The sequence below is a fragment of the Chamaea fasciata genome, unplaced genomic scaffold, assembly GCF_029207755.1.
Source record: "Chamaea fasciata isolate MVZ Bird 193981 ecotype frontalis unplaced genomic scaffold, bChaFas1.0.hap1 SCAF_1, whole genome shotgun sequence".
NCBI lineage: Eukaryota > Metazoa > Chordata > Aves > Passeriformes > Sylviidae > Chamaea > Chamaea fasciata.
Genome location: NW_027094086.1, coordinates 135,281,942 through 135,302,977, shown reverse-complemented (window position 1 = coordinate 135,302,977; position 21,036 = coordinate 135,281,942). Strand labels below are relative to the sequence as shown.

Sequence of the window (21,036 nt, the reverse complement as noted above, 5' to 3'; positions counted from 1 at the left end):
AATAAACTTTCTCTAGTAAGATATCAGTGAAAACAACAAGAATTCATATATATCACTGAAGTCTGATAAAAAAATCAAATTGATCAGAATTTTCAATGAGCAATTTCTGAATAGAGACCATGATATCTATCAGGTCACTTAATGAAGAATCAATTCTCTACTTAGATTTATTAAACCTCAAAACCTACAGTGCATCATATTATTATTATTATGTTATCTATGTTCAAAGTAATGGCAATATTCCTTTGACTATAATGAAAGCTGGAGTAGACCCTTTAGGTAAATTGAAGTACTCTAATATAATAAGAAAGTTAAATCAAAACATGTTTTAAAAGATTGTATTTTAGAAGTGTCTTACTAGGAGAGGCTGCTGGTCTGTGATAGCAAAGTGCAGTACTGTCCAGGCAGGGGGAAAAAGAGAGAGTGAAACAATTGTGCATTGGTGCATATTTCTGAAAACAAACTCAGTGTTGACTGATACAAGCAGTAGTGACCTTCCTGAGCAGGATTACAGGTACAGCTAATTTGGCTTCAATATTTTTGGGACCACTGGAAATGACCATATCAAAGTTACTTTACAGATCTGGAATGTGGTATTTCAGTGGAATGAACGGAAGCATAGTGCAACATGGGAGATCATATCCTGACCTGTTACACTTTTCTGTTGGTTCACTTACTGTTGCTCAGAAATATACTTCACTAAACTGCAACTCTAGTAGCTCCCACACAAGGAAAGGCCCTAAACATGGGCAGTTGCATGTTTTAAGGAACAGAGCCTTGATTAGCTGTTACAGTTTTATTATAATAATAAAAATGTAAGCAAAATTATTACAAGGACAGTAATATTTTCTACAAGAGCTTATACTTGCAAAAAAAGAAGTGGATAATTAGAAGTGAGTCACAAAAAATTACAGCATTTATGGGTCTATGCAACTCTGATCTAAACTGGGAAAAAAAGAAGGGATTAGACTGTGGTGGCTGTAGCATATGATTTGGTATACACCATATGCACATGCATTAGGACCAGCCAGTCCCCTAATAAATGACACAGCCTTCAGACACTCTGCGCCCAGGAAAGCTGTGACTCAGTGAGCATCAATAAAAACACATATAATTTAGTCGTTTTTAAGCACTTAAACCTCTTAATTACAATTAATATACCATACTGCAAATACTACAAATCTACTTGCTTTCGTCTTAAGATCTTCTGAGCTCTGTGTGTCCACAAAGATATCGAGCAGTGTCGGCAGCGCGTTTGCTACTGCAACATGACGTGCATGCTCAGCAGTATGTCTCCCAATCTGTCCCAAGGCCCAAGCAGCTGCTGCCTTAATATGATCTTCATGTTCTTCTATCAAGCAGGCACATAGTGGTGGTATTCCCTATAGCATTAATCAAAAGCACAACCTTTACAAATGTAGACCAGGGAATGACAATGCGAAACAGATACAGATAGTTAGAAACTGTTTCTCTATTTACACTCTTCTTCTGAAAAAAGCTGTAAGAGAATGCATGCTAGTGGTGTCAATTTTTACAGTATCATGATTAGCAAGAATTTTTAATAAATCTTAATAAATATAGTTAAAAAGAAACAGATTGAATGTTCTAAGTCAGAAAGCAGTTTGAACAAACGTGCAAATGAAAAGAATACACAACATAATTCAGGCTGTACTGAGTAAAGGTGGCAGTTTTTCTTAGACTGAAAAAAAAAGAATTTGAGTGCTTATGATTCTGTGAAATCAGTTTAAGACCAGAAGGGCTCAATCACTGAGTCTTTCTATTTTACTATCCACAGCACTAAATTTCAACTTATCAACCTCTTCTTGAGTCCAGTAGTTCATCTTTGACTCACCCAATCACTTCTAGAAGGGTTTCAACTCTTGATTTGCAGACATCAAGAGATGGAGATCTCACATCCAGCTGTTACTGAAGTTGTTCTGGTTTGGGGTCTTTATACTTTCTCCACAACTACTTAGTAGCTGTTATTTTATGCCAAAACATTTCAACAGGAAACATTTCATGCTACTTTAGGTAAGGCAAGGCTACCAAACCTGTATCCCCAAAACCTTTTTCTCCATCCCATGAATCCTTCTTTGCTCTTTTCTGCAGAGTTTTCTGCTTTGTTGTTTTCGGTTTTTTCCCCAAGATATTTTTTCAAATACAGACAGTGGAACTATATATACTACAAATATATAAACAAAATAGATTAACTTTTCTTTTCCAATAATCCTTCATCTTCTACTTCTTCATACCACAAAGAACTAAATTGTGGGGGGTTTTGCCACTGCATTACAACAGAAGACCACAATGAAGTGTTTGTCCAGAATGATCCCAAAAATCATTGTTCAAAATTCATCCTCTCCAGGTTAGCGTACCATGGAATGGAACTATCACTTTACATCATAATATCATCTGTGTCTAACTGCATATGGTTATGCCACAGTGCATTTCTTTCAAATGGTTCCAGTTTACCAAGCCCCATCCTCAGCACTATGTACCACTCCACAAGCTTAATTTCCCCTGAAGCAGTTTTCTTTTTAAATGGGTTTTGGGTTTATTTGGGTTTATTATTATTTGTTTTGTGGGTCATTCATTAACGTATTTAATTTCATCAAAGTTTGCCCAGATCCCTACAACAGCTCTCACAGCAGATCCATTCAGTTATGATAGGAATCATAATTTTTCAAAAAATCTAACTTAGGGGCTTCCTCCAGAACTTAATCCTGGTTTCATCCCACTTAATGTCAAGCACTCAACAGCAGGAGCACATTTGCTCTAGGCATCCCTGAAAGTGGAAAGACAGACACATCCAGACACATCCAGAGAAGAAGGGCCCCCAGAGATGGCAAGAAAAAAAGCATCTATTTCTTTAGATTTAAAATACAGAAGAGCATTTTTTTTGATCACTCCTACTTTCCCTGCATACTATATTATGTTGCAGCAACTTCCATTTTTCAACTTGCATTTCTACTAGAAGAAATTTCTGTTCCTTTGTTTATATTGTTTTGGTGCTCCACTCATACATGTATTTTAAATGACTGACATAGTGTGAAAATGGATCAAAAATGTTAGAGAAATTGTTTCCTTCCTTCTGTCATTAGTTAGCATTATTCACATCAGACTACTAAGCCAGGCACTAATTTCACCTATTGCAAACATTGCAGATTCTCCCTCTTCTATATCATTGCCCAGCAGAATTTATTTAAACCTGAAAATGTTTAACTTTACTCATTTGAAATGTTACTTGCACAACTGAATCAAACCACACTGCATTAGAAACTGAGGTCTTTTCAAATCTCAAGACTGCTGTTGCAAGATACTCCAGCAGTATTAGCAGAGTCATGCTAGTACAATGAAGAACAGTCCATTAAAGATAGTTGTTTCAAAGAAGCTTTTGATGTAGCCACAAATATACATTTTAAGAGGAAGCAGACTACAGAAATTCAGTGACTTATTTTCTGTACCCATGCAATTGCAACACAGAAAAATCATACACTGTAATACCAACTAATCCAGGATGTTTTGTGAAAGGTTCAACACCATAAAGACACCCTTTAATCAGGTTACCATATAATTTCAGTCATAGAAAGCAGCAATACTAGGAGAAAGTGCATTCATCCAGGGCAAGTATATAATCCTGTCACAAAATACATTCTCTGCCTATGTTAATTTGTATCTGTACCAAAGAAAATACTGCTGAAGAACTACAGGAAGACAACAGAGATAGCTAACCTTGGAGACAATCACTGCCATTGACAGGTCCTCTGAATGAGCCGCCACATAACCGAGTGTCATGATGCCAGGCAGTCTGACAGTCCCTCTGCAGCTGCCAATACAATCAACCACGGCAGCAACTCCGCCTGAATTTACTATCAGCTGTGAAAGCTGAAAAGATAAACAGAAGAGATTAGATACTGTGAAGTATCAACAGGCATGAAGTATCCCATCAGAGAAGCCTTTTAACGTATTGCTCCTGTTTTACAAAATGAAGCTGGAATAAGAGTGATATATCACACAGACCCTTGGGAACTAAGTGCAGCATCAAGTTTTCAGGAATGAGGCTAATTTGCTACTGTGTTTTTGATTGACTTTACTACAAAGAAATCAGGGTTCTGAATCCTTGATGCTGTATAGCATGGAATGACATATTCTCAATTCCATCACACGCCAGAGAAATGTGCAAATGACAGCCTATCACGACTGATCTTGAAGATGCACATACTGAGCCAGATACTGTTTCATCCCAGTGCCCCCTCATTCACAATCTAACATCCTATGTTCTGTGCAGTGACAGAGGGAGAGGCCCATTCCTCCTCTCACCTGCATTCTATATTACCACTGTGGCATAAAATCCTTCGTGGATCCTCATGCTGAGGCGTGAAGCCAAGGACAACTGTTCTGGATGTGCAAAAACGACTTGGGCTGCACCATTCTGCCATGTTAACATGCTCTGAGGGAAGTGTCCAGGGAACACACTTGATGGGTAATGGAGTCTGCCCCAGAATGCCAAATTACATAGCCTAGCTTATAAATGATAATCAAGTTATGCAACATGGGTTTCTACCAGAAGCAAACTTCTCACATCACTTGGGGGACAAGAGTAGAATATGTATGATATCAATAATGCATAGAAATTAAAATTATTTTATATTATTATTTTCTTCCACGCTTTTAGGTATATCCCATTCTCCCTACAGATTCCAAAGCAAAAGGAACATGTTCTTAAAAGTCAAAATTAAATGAACAAAACTAAGGCACATGAATTCTCAATCCAATTGATTTCTATAAATATGAAATCCACCTTTGTCCTAGAGCCTTCAAAAAGGGACTGTTTTCTTCATGAAACAACCACATGAAATTTTCAGTCAGTACTTAGGAAAATCTGTTCACGTGATTGCGAATTACAGCCAGTGGCAACCAAGTCCTACATCTGGACACAGTCACATGCACCTGGATGTGCAGAGCTCCTGCTCTGTCCCTCAGCCCTCCCTCTAAGTCCCTCTGCTGCTGACCTTCACATGAATTTTACTGCATATGCAGAGAGTGAGCTGAGATTCAAAAGCCATGAGTCTCAAATGACACAGCCAAGTCCTCTAGAAATACCATTTGCCAGCCTGTCTCCACTGCAAGATGTGTTGCTTGGATAGAGTTCCCAGAGCTGGACAGTCATCTCTGTCACTCTGAAGTCAGACATGGATTGTGACTTCCCATTGGGAGTCACCAAGATACTTCCTACTGCTCCTTTGGAGAGCTGCTCGCATGACCAGTTCCTCTTGCATGGAGGATCTGGTGCCAGAAGCTCTTCTGACTTTACCTGCAATCCTGAGTTTGGTCTCTGGCTTCTGACCCCAGGGCCCCCTTTTGCTAATGATAATTTCTTTACTTTTTTGAGGAAATGAAGTTGCACTGCCCATGAGGTACAGAGAGAAAGCAGAAAATATGCCAAGACAGTAAATTTTTATCACCAGCCTAAAGACTGGCAGGCTGAAGAAACTGCACAACATTCATGTCTAAACACTTCTCAGTTGTTAAGTTAGTATAATGATTTTGAAATTACTGTGCTCAGCACTAGTGTGTTCCACAAATACATGGCTTATATTTCATTCCAAAGTCATATTTAGAGCCTTTTAATTATCTCTGTGGTCTGGCAGATTAACATAGTTATAATTATACGGTTTTCCTATTTATTTTGTATTGACTTTGCCAAATATCCTCACCTTCCTATGGGCAAAAACACTGTAAATGCTCAAACTCAAATTACAAACTCAAGTCACCATCAGGTTAATAATAAATAAGAGAATTTCTGACCTTCGCTGCCATTGGAAAAATAATTAAAATGTGATTCCAGCACCCCTGAAGATTTTTAAAAAGACACACAGCATCTATTATTGTTAAAGGATGATCTCGCAATTTATTAGCTGGTATCATGACTTCTGTGAGGCTTTTCTCATAATATTTTTAATATCTAGGACTGACAGTACTGTCAGCCAAGACCTCTCTCTCTGTGCTGATATCTCATAGAATGAAGTACCTAGGTATACATTTTATGATTCCCAGTTTCCTAACCCAATTCATATTCAATACACATCTCATAATATCAGCAAGCATTTCCATATTTTCCAATGAACATGCCAAACAGCCATTTGCCCTCCCTTTCAAAAAGCAAATGACAGAATAATCCTGTATTTTATTTAAAGTGTAAAATCTAATGATATGACCTTGTATTTGCATTTTCAAGGTTTTACCTCAGGCGTATGCTTTGCTATCTCTCTAATTAAAGTTGCACCATTTTTCTTGACATATTCATCTGAGTCCTTCAGGCATGTGAGCACAACTGGGAAAATTTCTGCTTCAACCACCAACTCTGCAAGATCCACTGAATGCTTTGCTATTTGGCTTAGAGCTGACAGCACCTGACGCTAGTAAATAAAAATTGTTATAAAATCAATAGTACACAAACATCCCACAACACACACACCCCCTGCACACAAAAATCTATTGCATCAAGGAAAACAAAGCGGGATAGGGAAAACAATTGCAGCTATTTTACAATTCACTGAGTCAATTCACGCACAAATATAATGGCACAGAACATTCGCTGGTGCCTGAATAAAAGTTTCTCTTTTGTTTTATCCCATTCAAGCTTGTATGCATTAAAAAAGAAAATATATACATGCACCATTTAAAACTGTAATTAAAAATTTTGTAAAATCTATAGAAAGTATTTTTATTTACATAAATTGGATCTGTCAGATCTTATATTAAGAAATTTTTGTGGAATTTTTATTTTGTCTTCCGTTTGGTAGAGTAAGACAGAAAATTCATAACAAGAAACAATTTTTTTTTGTCAATTAAACTCTAGTGATTAAGCCTTTGACAACAGATAGTTAAATTAAACATCCGACAACAGATCTGATGCTATTCACATCAGCTAGTATATTCCAAAGTACAATAAGTTCACAATTAACTGGTTTATCACATAATCTTTAGTACGCAAAACCTTTTTTGTAACTGAAATGTGCAAATTTTATCTATTAAAAGTATCTGTTGCATTCTTCATATATTGTATCTTTCCAAAAAAACCCCACACTACTCACTTGAAAGATTAGTTTAGCTGTTCCTCACAGAGCTGCAGTTTATATCCTGTAGCTAAATTTGTAAATATGTGGAGAACTCTTTGTCACTAACTACATAGTTACATTTTGTTAACACCCAAACCAAGAGCTTCTAAATAAATATGCACATCCGTGTCTTTGATTCAATCTCAAGTAATGACTGGTATAATGGAGATTTAAAAAAAAAAATTAAATGTACCTTCAGTTTAGCATCAGGGTTCGGGATCATCTGAGCTAAGTAAGCGATAGCTCCTGCATCCACTACTGTCTGTGCTAACTCTGGAGAATGCTTTGAAATATCACTGAGAGTTGAAGCAGCAATCCTTTTCACAGCAATTTCTGGCTCCTGGATACAGAGCACTAAAAGAGGAACAGCGCCTGCATCCACCACAGCTTGTGACAGTTCTGTAGGTCCAAGGAAAGTAATTAAGTGAGTATGGGTGACTGACCCTTGTGCAAGCCATTTTTCACCCTGACAGATACAGCAAAGGAAAAAGGGGAGGGTGTAGTTCACTGTCTCGACATCTGCATTTCAAATCAGCCCTCCTGGTTTCATAAACCGTGTGGACCAATCCACAACTGAAAAGAATGCAGGTCAATAGATGGACCTCCATTTACATGCACACATTTGAGGTAGATTAGGCTGAAATGGTTTGTTATTCTGTTTTCTTTTTCTTTTTTTAAAGTAAGCAGATGTCAGCTGTTTAAACCCTGGCTATTCTACACTGATCAATAGGAAAGCATTTTATGCATGGCTAACAACAACACAGAAAGCCAAAGTACCAAAATTTTATCAACCAGCTAATTAGAGAGCATTTTACCCTCTTTAAATGATAAGCAGATATTAGCATAGATCAAATGCCAAAAACAAAAATACAAAAAAAAGATATAAAAGATTTATCTTACATAAATAAAAGATTGCAAAAATGGAACTTGCTGATCAAAACTAGTCTTTGCTACCATACATGGGGTAAGACAGAATTTATACCTTAATGACAAGAAAATGTTATCATACACAATTAGACAAATGAGAAATATCATGAGTGATACTGTGTGTCTGAGATTAGCACAATATCCTTAACTAACTGCACCTTAAAAAAAAAAAATCTGAGCATGTGATTAGCTGACATGGACAAAAATTACACTATTAGAAATTCATTAGCTCTCTCTGTGTATGCAGCATTAATCACAGTCCTAAAATGAGAATTACTGGGTATCAGAAGCAAAATTTATATTATAACCAAGCTGTGCTATTTTAAAATAGTGTTGAAAAAGTGCTAAAAACCACAGGGGATTTAATAATCTATTAGGTTCTTCGTTCAGTTTTGCTACACCTTATTATGCATATCCATTATTATCTTTAACATTTATCTTGACTTACAGTACCATGGCAACATATGGCTGTTGTATTTCAAGACTCTAACTTAGCTTTTGATTTATAGTCCATCCATAAAGAGATTTTCATACTAAGAAAAATACAGCATACTTCATTAAATATACATAGCCTAATACAGTTTTTCATGAAATCTGTAAGTCATGTCATCATTACGTTAATATCCAAATAATGTTCCAGACCAGATTTGTTTTCAATTAGTGAGTTATAGCCACACACTGCAATACATGTGATAAGTCAAATATTTACTGTATGTTATTTTGTGATACAATTTTTTTTTCCAAATAAAAATTTTACATTAAAAAAATAAATCATGCAGTAATTTTTAAACTAATACAACACCCTAAAATTAGCTTAGTTGGCTAGAGCATAGTGCTGATTATGGCAAAGTTGTGGGTTCAACCCCTGTACAGGCCATTTACTTAAGAGTTGAACTTGATGATCCTTGTGAGTCCCTTCCAATTCAGAACATTCTGTGAATCTGTAAAATTAACTCTACAAAGTTAGTTTTTCAAAGAAATAGTTGACTGAAAATGTAGTGCATGCATCCTCAAAATATACAAATCATAAGATTTCACAAAACTCAAATGCTGTATCTTCAGTTTAAAAAATCTGAAGTGAAATGTACCTGAAATGTATGTAAAAACAAATCTGAAAAGGAGCTAATCAATATAAGTGGTATAAGCTACACTCAGCTTTTCACGGAAAAAGCCATGCTCAGTTTCTTCAGATTGTGTTTTGCTGCTGTACACTGACCAAGTGGATCCATGGTGATCTACTGACCAACAGTCCAGATTAGCCCCTCGGGCTGCGCCTCAGAACTTCAGACCAACCAGCTCCATTGCCCACAGTCTCCTGGGAAATGCTAATATCAAGAATTTGATGTCAAGAGGGACATGGTGCTAGAAGAATGGGTTTCTTTGATATCTTATGAGCTAAAATGATGAAGCTCAAGCAGGCAGAGAAAAAGCGGTAATTTCAGGTGACATCTATACTCAGGCATGCAAAAGTAACTGTAAAAGTTATTTCAAAAGAGCAAACTAAATCTGATTCAATTTAGATCAGCTCTTGCTGTTAGAAGTGTGATATCATTTAAATACTGATGGTTACTGTTGGTCATGGGTAATTAAATGGTTTTTCTTCCAGTGGTGTTTACAAGGTTCATGGCTAATAACTTACCACATGGAGGGCTGGACCATGTGTCAAGACAGACAAGTCATAAATGGACGGTCAGAAAAACAGAAAAGCTGAGGCAGGGAAGAAAGGAAATACAGTATTTCCCATCATGTTTCCAAATACAGCAAATTCATGTGGGCAAATTCAGCTCAAAATTACAATTCCAAGTATTAATGATTCTATCATAAATTGTAATTCTTTTTTTTTTCTTTTCATCAAGAAAAGGCTCAATTTATCTTCCTGCTTGTAAAACATCTTTAATGAGGATTATACACCAAAGGATTCATGAAACTCTGCCATCCAATTAGAAACACATACAGAGGTGGGAAAAAATTTAGACTGAGAAGGAGTTAGAGGTGAAAACAAACTTGGCAATAAGAAATTTTTAAAACCAAATATTCAGTCAGAAAAAATTAAACTGAAAAAAATTACAAAAATACTCTTCCAAATACTATGCCAAGGCTGTATTATAAGGGCAAAGACAAGACCCATAGCTGCAGAGGAGAAAGACAGCAGAGAAAAGTTAATGTATGAACCTCATTTAATTCCACAGAAGATTATGAAAACCACAGGCTTGGAATTCACATTGGGGTTCATCTTAAGGAACCTGTCTGTCGTAATGGAACACAAAAGAAAGATGCTGGACTCCAGTCAGAAGGAAGTAGAAATCAGAAGGCTTTATTTACAATTCATTCAGCCCTTTCATAATGTGCTGTGCTAAAAGGCACGTTACTGGTCCATAGGAACTGAGACCTCTCCCATTGGCTAAGTAACAGATATAGCAAACAACACCTGTTGTTATGGGAAAGGAATATTGTTTACACAAGGTTGTTTTGGGAAAAGAAAAACTGTTGAAAAGTTTCCCTTGAGGAGAGCTAGCTCTTCCCAAGCTCAGAAAAGATCGAGTCCACACTTGTCCAAGTATATGATGATGATAAAGTTGAACTCCCTATGTGAGGGGAAATAGGAAATTGAACTCCATATGTTCAGACACAAGAGAACTATGGCTCAAAAGTGACCATAAATTAATCACTTTCACCCAGATCTACATGAGGAAGATTTTAGCAAGTGGAGATACTGCAGACAAGATTCAAATGGATATAGAAGAAAGACCAATAAAGACAGATTTTGGAGTCTGAGATGTCACCAGTTCTAGTACAACTAGAAGTTGTACTAGAGTTGCACCAGTTTGTCTCAATACCAAAGTACTCATCAGGGATGAAGAAATTAATACAAAGTAAGTTGAAGACTCATCCTGAGTTTATGTGATCAAGAAGAGGGGAAAGCCAACAAAGCGGAGTCAAGATCCTACCTAGATACCCACTGAAAACAATGGGAAGTGTTACAGGATTATTCTGAACTAGTTTAAGGTGTTTAAAAAAAACCAAAAAAACCTACTAATATTACCACATTGGCAATAATAGCATGGATTAAAAAAAACACAGGAGGATAAAAAACATGAAGCTGAGAAAGTGAATGTCCAGGTTGTCCCCAGAGAAAGAAAACCAGCTGAATATTATACTGTCAATACACAATATTATATCCCCATAGTAGAGCACCAGCAAAACCCCTGGTTGGAAGGAAATGCAAGTTTCAGTTCAGACCAGGGTTCTCAAACAGACCCTGCTGTGGTAGCAGGTGCATCCACAGGAAACAACAGGTTTTGACCAAAACAACCACCAATACTGTATTTTTCTGAGGACTCTGTGATCACATTATGGCCACATAGAAAGACTCTAAATCCCACAGGTAGCCCAAAGGCTGCACTTCAAAATCAGAGGTTTATGCAGGCCACTACAACCACAGTGCTAAAGATTCCACTGGAACCAGTGGGAAAACCTTTCATCACGAGGATGGAGGTTAGACTCAAATCACTGAAGAGCTGAAGAACCAGTTCTTGTAGCTGACGCTGCTTGGAGCAGGAAGCTGGACTAGAGATCTCCCAAGATCCTTTCTAAGCTGAGCTATGATCCACTGTATGACAGAAAATGAGCAAAACTCTGCTCTTAGCAATACGCTTCAGTATAAACAGTGTTGTTTATTTTTGTCTTCCTACCAATTCACAATATACTGAAGCAGGTAAGAAACAATTAATAAATTACACCTTTAATGCAGACAAAAATGGAAAGCCAAAATATTTGCATACTTCAAAGAAATCAATTTTGCACTTTAACTGAATATGGTATACTTAAAATGTTACAAAATATTTTTCATGGACTTGATGGTATTTATGGTATTTGAAACACTTTCCATTCTTTTTAAACACAGATAGTAGAAATAACATCTGGCAAACTCACAGCACATTGATTTGTACACTTGAGAGTAAGATCAGTATCTGAAATTCAGCTCAAAGGGAAAGAAAGAGCAGAACTGCAAGAACAGTTTCTAAATTTTGGAATCTGACCGGACAAGATTTCTAGCATCTTGAAATCTCATGAGACAATTATCTTGACCTAAAATCTCACAGGCCTTCTGGAGACATCTGTTCACAGAAGAACTGCATTTTAAGAGATTTTTGTATGAAATCAGTATAGAATTTGCTAAGCAGAGAGTGTTTTCAACGGGGTGGGGGTGGGAAGGCTCAATTTCTCAAAATGGAAGTCTTTTCATGGGAACATACACTGCAGTCCTTAGTAGCTTTACTGGGTCATGGATGCAATTTCTGATTAAAAGCAGAGAGACCCTCACCATTGCAAACAGTTATCAGTGAATGCTGGGAGCCTTTGACTGCACTCATGAAGACAGAGGTTCACATCCTGCCTAAAACAGATCAGGACTTTAGTCCCAGAGATATGCCCTAATTATTGAACTTTTCTTGCTGGGGCAAACAAATCTCCCTACCCCCCAATCTTTCCAGAGGAGAGAAAAAGTCTTGTCTTAAAATTGTCCCAGTTCCGAACTGTAACAATTTTTGAAACTGAAAGACCTTTTGTGGCTGGGGGAAACCATTTCACACCCAGCTCTATTTTTAAACTTAAAGCTGCTTTATGTGTCCACAGAAAGTCAATAACAGTTGACAAGTTTTGTCAACAAGTTTTGTCAACAGGAGCATCCCAGTCTAATCCAGAGTTTCTTGAACAGTAACAGCTATTGATAAGAAAAAGTCCCAGTATCTCATTTTTCTGTCTCTGTATCCTATCTCCAACAATACCGTGTTGCAAAGGCATGCTTGTAGAAGTGTAAGAAACACATGATGCACAGAGCAATCTTTTTTCAGTATAACTCCTCTATTTTCAAAAATCACTTTAGAGACATCCTGTGATTGCGTTATAGAGGCAGGTAAATCCCCTAAATTGGCTATAGCTGGGCAATTTTTCCAGGGATCTTTTGGTGGGCTTTTGTGGGCATTTGGGGTTTTTTTTTACAGATTACATCTAGTGATCTGTCTATGTCCTGATGCTCGCAGCTTGGTGGCACTCAAAATTTCAACCTAATTCCTGAGGATGCTGTTCTTATTGTTGTTGTAAATTGACATAAGGTATGCATCCATTCACCATCAGCGAATACATTACTCATAACCATGGAATAAAAATTTGTACAAGGAATTTGTTGCCATCAATACCCCCACATCATCTCCATCTTTGCAGACAATGCTGTCACAGAGTGAACTGGATCACCCTAAAGCTCAGCCAGCATTCATGCAGCGAATAGCATGAAGGGCAATTGAAGTGAGTCAATATTGATTTAGTGACATAACAAAACTGCAGAAATGTTTATGTTGAGAGTAACACGGACACACACACACACACTACACACGTTTACACAAATGAACGCCTTTGATATTTGAATAAACATCTTTCAGATGGAAGGAACAATTATTTTCCACCAAGGGTGGAATTCAATCCTGATGACCAAACGATAAAAAATCATTACCAGAGAGGTGTCCCAAGAATTAATTTGTTCCCCAGAAAATGCAGTCTGTTAGAAAGGTGCTAACAACTTTGGAGACTGTCCCAGTAAGCTAACCCTCTAAGTGGGAAGGGGAATCCTTCTGCAGTCCAACATTCTGTATTGATTAAAAAACAAAGAAAATCACTTCCAAAATCAGCCAAATATAAAACCAGGAGTTAATGTTATGATGCTAAAATTAGTTTAACTTCAAACAATACGAACACTAACCATTTCTCCCACCCCTTCCAGCTAGCAGTTTCTTCTCTCGGTTCTTTCATTCACAGTCTAAACTTTTACTTGAACTATATAAATAGCTGGTAAAAGAACTATCAACCACGTGGATCAGCTTTTAAATAGGAACATGACACCACCAGTGAGTTATACAACTGCCTGTGAGACAGCAGTGAACTGCTCAATATTGGATTCCTAGGATCTATTCCTGACTCTCAGAGAGTAGTGTGGTCCACTGGCTAATGATAAAATAATGCAATAAATTTGGCCTATTTATCCTGCAAGCACTACTGTAAGCTGAATGAAACTTGCTTCTCCCTAGGCTTCTCCATTCAACTATGTATATAAAAGAAGAACTAATGTCAAGCGAAAGAAATCTGGTTCTGCAGTAACACCAACACAATATATAAAGATTCAGAAGTCTCTTCATGAAGAGGAATAAAGCACTGTCCTTTTCTGGTCACGGGCCAAACACATCTCTTAAAGCACCTCTCATAATTGGGCACTGCTGGTGTCAAGTATGCCAGTTTCCCACAAAAAGGTACAGCATTGTTGGAATGGTACAGTAACACTAGGGTTTTATCCCCAGTTTAAAATTTGTAACGGTGGAGAAGAAAAAGCATCTTGTTCTATTTACCAAAATAACACTATTTATTATTCTTATCACATGACATTAAGCTAAAAGATAACACAAATGAAACTTGTTACCTGGATTGTGTCGGGCAATATACCCCAATGCCCAAGATGCACCTTCTTTGACTCCAGGGTCAAAATCTTCCAAGCAAATCACCAGCATTTCCAGTCCACCACACTGAACTATTGCCTGAGCTAGTTGTGGAGAATGCTTAGAAATTGCTCTTAGCACAAATGCAGCTGTTTTCTTGTAGTAACGCTAGACAAATCAGAAACAAACAAACGTTCACTAACATTAGAAGTTCAAAGCATAATATAGTACAGACATGCCTAAATTAGACTTTTTTTTTTAATAGCAATTTTCCATACAGATCCCAATCAGGACCACTACAAATCACACAAACAATGAACCTACAGTTCTTTGGGACAGCTCATGACATAAAATCTACAGCAAGTGCATAAACAAACAAAAAAAATTAAAGAGAGCAAAGAGGATATGGGAAAGAAGACAGTAGTCTAGGCGGGTCTGTTTGTTTAAGGGAATAGGGAACAAGAAGCAAAAAACAATAACTCTTAACATATTTAATCAGATTACACAGGTTATGCAGGGCAAGCTCCTTAAATAATTCTACCCATCTGTAACACTTGCCAGGTTTTACACTTTCTAAAATAGATATCCTCACAACATCTCTATGAGAAAACACTACTTACATTTGCAAACAGGAAACTGAGACAGAGAGAATTAGATCCAATAAAAGAGTTTAGGATCTGAATCCCGAAATGCCTAAATACTGCCTAAAACCCACAGCGAGGATATTGAAAACCTATCCCACCAACACCCAATACTGAATAATCCTCAATTTTGACCAAGCAGCCTGCAATTTTACTCCAGAAAAAGCTCACTTTGAACAGGACTAAGCACTCTGACCATTTTGTCATAAGAACAAGCAAAGTCTAAGCTCTTGTCTCAATTCTGCCCACCTCCCTCAGTGCTGGACCAAATAATGTTTTCATTATGTATATATAATACATGACACTGCACACAGCATGGGGTTCCCATGTAAACTGCAGCAGTGATTTCTTCAAAAGGCAGAGTCTTCCCTCAAAAAGTCACATTTCAGTCTCCTCCTGCAGTTTTATAACTGCCATTAGGGTATAGAAGCTGAAGATTAAGTTTCTTCTACTGCCTTACATTTTCAAAATCCAGAGCCCAGTTAAAGTACTCTGGCCAGAGAAAACCACATTGTGAGAAAGAAAGTTCCCTTCTCTCATGAAGGGCAAGATTCATGGGAACACAAGTAACTTGCTGTTACGACTATGTGCCTGGAGGATGGCCTCCAGCCTGGGCATTGACAGATGATCCCTATGGACAAGCTCCAGAGGGCTCTCTCTCTGTATCCCAGCTGGCTTTGATCTCATCCCAAGATGCTCGATTCTCCCCTGCTCTGCACAGGGAGCCTGGGCACTACGCAGCGCTAGTCCTACTGTCAAGGTACTCACGATTTAAACAATGTGAAGCCCACATCCCTTCTGGATCAAGTCCAGAAAAACAAAGAACCACGTGAGTGCTTTTGTGCATCCTGTAAGGTACCCAAACACCTTCAAAAGCCTGATCTAAAGCACTAAGATATAGCAAGAAAACAGTATCTGCAATGGCTCCCCAGGAAATAAAATGTACCCAGGCCCACTCCCTGGCCCTAAAGGAAGGTGACACAGCATTACACATCCGTCCACCTAAACTCCTCTTTCCTCAAAGCACAATGGCCTCATCTATGCTACTGGAAATTGTTCCTGCCTTGTGCTATCCCTTAAACTATGTCCAAGTATTGTTGAGTAGTTTGATGGCTGGTATTACTAAAACCACATCAGAGAGCATGGTACTGATTAACGAGCACAGTTATCTTTCAGTGCTGCAACACATGCCCTTACCTTTCTTAGTTTACCAGTATTGATTTAATTCCTTTATGTCAAAAATCCGGTTTTCTAAGTTAAGGTCTGCAAGCAGGTACATTGAACATAATTTACACGCAAAGCATTAAACCTCATTTAGGGGAAACAGAAGCTAAGGGAAACAGTAGAGACAAATGGTCAGATTCATAGATAATGTAAGTTACTGAAAGTTTTGCTGAACTCAATGGAGCCGTATTTGTTTACATAAGCCTATGTCTGTACAAATATGGGTATGCTGTTTCTGTTAATTAATTATGCTCCTGGCAAAGAAAAACACTTCTTTGTTTTCATTATTCAAACCACATTCTTTACAAACAAACTGTACTCACAGGCCTAGCTGTAAAACTGAATTCTACTCCATTTAATTGATAAAACATTGATCTGGGATGTTACCCTGTAACTGTTCCCCATAAATCAGTAGAAACAGTATTCATTGTGTGCTCAAAGAATCTCATCCTTAAACACAGATGTTGATACGCTAAAAGTGAGTGGAACGGAAAAAGGGGTTTTGCCTGTGGGAAGTGACAAACTGTCTGCTTGCTAAACTCTGCATGAACAGGATGAGTTTCCTTCACTTGCCCACAGTCACCAAGGCATAGCAGGCTTTCCATGACCTCACACAAGTCTTGCTCTTCTTCCCCTAATTACTCTATCTCAGGGTACTTGTGCTAATTTAGTGAGGGTTTCAAGTTGTAGCAGGGGGTAGTTTCCAAACCAACAGTGGGTAGAGTTTTGTTCTGCATCTTCCCTTAAAAATAGAAATAAAATAACCAAAATGCTTATAACCTTGTCTAATTAAAATCTTTACGTTTTTTTCATACTATACCAGCATCTTGACATCAAAGTTTTTCTTTAGCATTTTCTTTTCCAGTGTTAATTGTATAGGCAATGATTCGATATGCACAAAAAAGTATGCAATGGGTACATTTACATCTTTGTTTTCCTCAAAAGATTGAAAATGAAAATACATGGTTTTCCAAAATATATTTCCATTGAAAACCTACTTTTCTTAAATCAAAGCTGCAACATAAGTAAGGTTGTGATATCAATGCACTTAACCCTTCAGCTGTCAGTTTCCAGTTCTTAGGAACCTTACTTGAAAATATTTCTTTTAATCTAGGTTAGCATCATTCAAAAAATCAAAGTTGAAAGAGACAGGAAGAAAATTGTGAGGAAGGGAGTGGAAGAGACCAACTGATTTATTTGTATTGCAATTATGACTGTACTTTTTTGGTTTTGAAAAATATGAAGATGAAAACCTTTCCATATATTTTCCTGTGTCAGAGGTTTGTTATTTCTCATTCTACAGATTTTCAAAGGCCTTTGTTTGGAGATACAAAGTATTTCATTATAGAAGTTCGGGGTTTTGTGTGTGTTTTACACATGTCTGGTATTACGGACAAAACCTAGTCAATTATCACCACAGCTTCCATACTGTCTCCTTTTTGAAGAGGGACCTTTTACAAAGCATCACTCAACATTTTAAAAACGTTACAGTGCAATGAATGTATTTCCTACAGTGCATTAAATGGTAACACAATATTTTAAAGTCAAGCTTATTTGAAGTCAGACTTAGGTATATAGTACACAGTGATCTCTCAGGGGTTCAAACATACATGCTGCTCTGACTTCAATACATTTAACGTCCTATTAGAATAACAGCAGATGCTGATACAGAAAGATTCCTCTTTCCCTGTATAATAGTTAAAGAAAATATTATTTAAGAGAACAATCATGCCTTACATTCTCCTCAGGCAATGAACATATGAGCTGTGGAAGAATGCCTGCCTTCACGACTGCCTCTGCCAGCTCCACATCATAATCAGAAAGTCTCCCAAGAGCCAAGGCAGTGGTCTGTCGAATACTTGGGACGACATCCAGCAGAAGAGGTCTCAGCAAACACACAACACCTGAGTTGCAGCAAGAAGACAAAAGCCAATTTGGTAAGCAGAAGTGTTTCTAAACATTTACCTTTACTCATAAAAACCTATTAAATTACTCTTCCAGGTAATAAGAACATGTAGGAAATCAAGGTGTTCCGATGAAATGAAGTTGGCACTTGGATAGCACTGCTGATGTATAGCAACATTTCTGCCCACTTTTCATAGGTACGAAACAATTCTGAAATATGAAAAAGTCACATGTAGAAATAAGGTGAATTTAAATATCTATAAAATACATATCAAAGTTTACACAAGAAAATTAGTTATATTCAAACATATATAAAATGCATGTGTTACTGTGTGCACGGGAAACTCCATCTGGAAATCCTGGTGAGAAGATATTGGCATGTCCCTCATTCATCATGCCAGCAGAACCTCTACATTGAATTACACCAAATTACATTTCATCTGTTTTAAGCAATGACTGATTTGAAGACCAATATCCATAATACATTACACTCCAGATAGAAGAGTTGTAGATTTTCTTACCATGTTATTAGCTATGATGTGTTTTCACTGATGAGTTCACAGTGTATCAGCTAAGCATAAAAAATATGAAAGCAGCAGTAAGGGAAACTCTAAGAAACCAGAGACTGAATGACTGGATAACAAATGGCAAGTGAAATGAAGTTCAAGCAGGGAACCCAATTCCAACCTCACATACATAGTGATGGACCCCAAACAGGTTACTACCAATGAGGAGAAAAATCTTGATGTTATAACAGACAGTTTGATAGAGATCCCAGCTCTTGCTCAGTAGTAGAGAAAAAAAATTACCTGCAGAAGTATACAGAGTGCTCAGGATTATTTGAAAAGGGGTAGAGGCTAAAGCAAGGGTCATTCACTATCCTTCATTTATTACTCTCCACTAGAATAGAATTGAAAAATACTCAGTGAAAGGGAGAAAGGGTGATCAAAGATGACCAATCTGTATGTGGAAGGTCTTCCTGTTAAACTAAGACTCTTCAGTAGGGATAGACATGAGATCCAAATGGTTATATAAAGAATGTGATTCGTAAGGTCTGGGATGAGAAAATTACTTGTATTGTGATCCTTCAAATGTGCTGTCTCCGTAGCAGCCAGCTCCATGAATTAACATTTTGAAGCTTTATACCTTAGCCAGAAGCAGAGGTCTTTGAAAATGGAGAGGTGTTACAACAGAACAACAAACACTGAGAGCAACAGGGATTGTCATATCAGCTCTCTCAGTCCTTTCCATTAATTTTTTTTTTTTACAAATATAAAGATTTGATGGAGCAACAGTGAAAGAAAGCAAGACTTGCCTTCTCAAGGGCTCATATGGTTGTTAGCACTGAACAAACACCTTTTGGTGTGACAGTGCCACAACAGGGGGATCGCTGCCTAACGGCAAGCAACAAACACCCATGTACTCCATGACAAGGAAAAGGTGAGGACCTCAAAGCAAGGAATACGCCCAAGGGATGGAGGCTATAACAAGTTATACCTGTAGCATACTTCTTGCCCTAAAAAGAAAAAATAGTAAGTAGAGCAGCAGTAAAATTCTCACCTTTATTTTACACCAAAACCAAATTACTCCCAGCAAGAAGAAAATAGCCAAATCATGGCTCTGAAGGGGCTGGGAAGGAGGACACAAAAAACTAACCATGGAGGCCATGCTGTCCCCTAACAAATTTCTAGGAAGATCAATAGTCTAGACAAAAGCTGCACTGTCATAAGAAGTACAGCTTCCCAGCATGTTCACAAGACAAAAATAACACAGGTTTCAGGGGGACACATAACAAAAGCAGAAAAGTAAACTGAACCTATGAAAACAGGTGTGTAATATAGCTGGGGCCTGCTCACCCTTCTGTTAAAGCCACTGGGAGCTGAAAGAGGCCTCCTGTGTACCAAATGACAAAAGATAGATCCTCCAGTATTGTAAGATCAGTGTGAATTAATTTAGCACTTTGCAGAAATCACTACTTCAGAATGTGGTCATCATACTGACATCATCTCATGGACTCTCCATAGTGGGCATAGTGTCATTAGCAAGTCATATCAAAAACCACTAAATACTTTCTATGACAAATTAGAAGTAAAAACAAACATTTGAGTTGGGGCCAATGCCATATATCATCTGTGATCTTCTAGCCAGTCATCTATACCCTCTGTGGGAGGGTATTTTCTTGTCCTTCCCTCTAACATCAGTTGCATGGTCAACAGCTGCTGAAATCACTAAGGGGACCTCAAACTGTTGTTATGATCTACACCAAAGGTGTTTTGGTGAAGCAGGAACAGCTAAAAGTAGTTCACTTGCATTCACTGTACAGATATTACTTGACTTGACGTAATATGAAAACAAGATGATTTAATAAATAGAAAAGCAAAAAAGAAACGGGGAAAAATAGTTTTGCTGATGCAAAAGAGTCTGTCAAAAGTGGCTGGGGGAGAGGGAAAGGAACACTTCAGCATGCAGTGCCCTGACCCTAAAGAAGCCAAGAGCCTGATGACTGGGACATTAAACCAGGATGTGTCAGACAGTTCAATTCTGATGATCTCAAATCCAGTGAAATTTAGAGAGACTAGAATCACTTTACCCAGGAGGTAGGTCCAGACCACATGACACATTTCTGACCTTTATGACATACCTAGGCACTGTAAAATGTAAAACCACATTTAATAAGGTTTACATACATATATGCTTTGAGTTGTTCCAAGTGTGAGATTTATATATTTTGTATTT

The 21,036-nt window shown here is 37.6% G+C and overlaps 1 protein-coding gene across 1 annotated transcript in view; it reads right to left on the bottom strand.

Annotated features, from left to right (window-relative positions):
* SPAG6 (sperm associated antigen 6) overlaps positions 1-21,036 on the bottom strand; it is a 35,711-nt gene that overhangs the window by 6,460 nt on the left and 8,215 nt on the right. Inside the window, exons 3-8 of the mRNA XM_066190262.1 lie at positions 18,133-18,299; positions 14,515-14,698; positions 7,315-7,520; positions 6,246-6,419; positions 3,733-3,885; positions 1,191-1,382 (exon numbers count right to left, since the gene is read on the bottom strand). Of these exons, the coding sequence (XP_066046359.1) occupies positions 1,191-1,382; positions 3,733-3,885; positions 6,246-6,419; positions 7,315-7,520; positions 14,515-14,698; positions 18,133-18,299 (1,076 nt within the window). The remainder of the gene's footprint in view (positions 1-1,190; positions 1,383-3,732; positions 3,886-6,245; positions 6,420-7,314; positions 7,521-14,514; positions 14,699-18,132; positions 18,300-21,036) is intronic.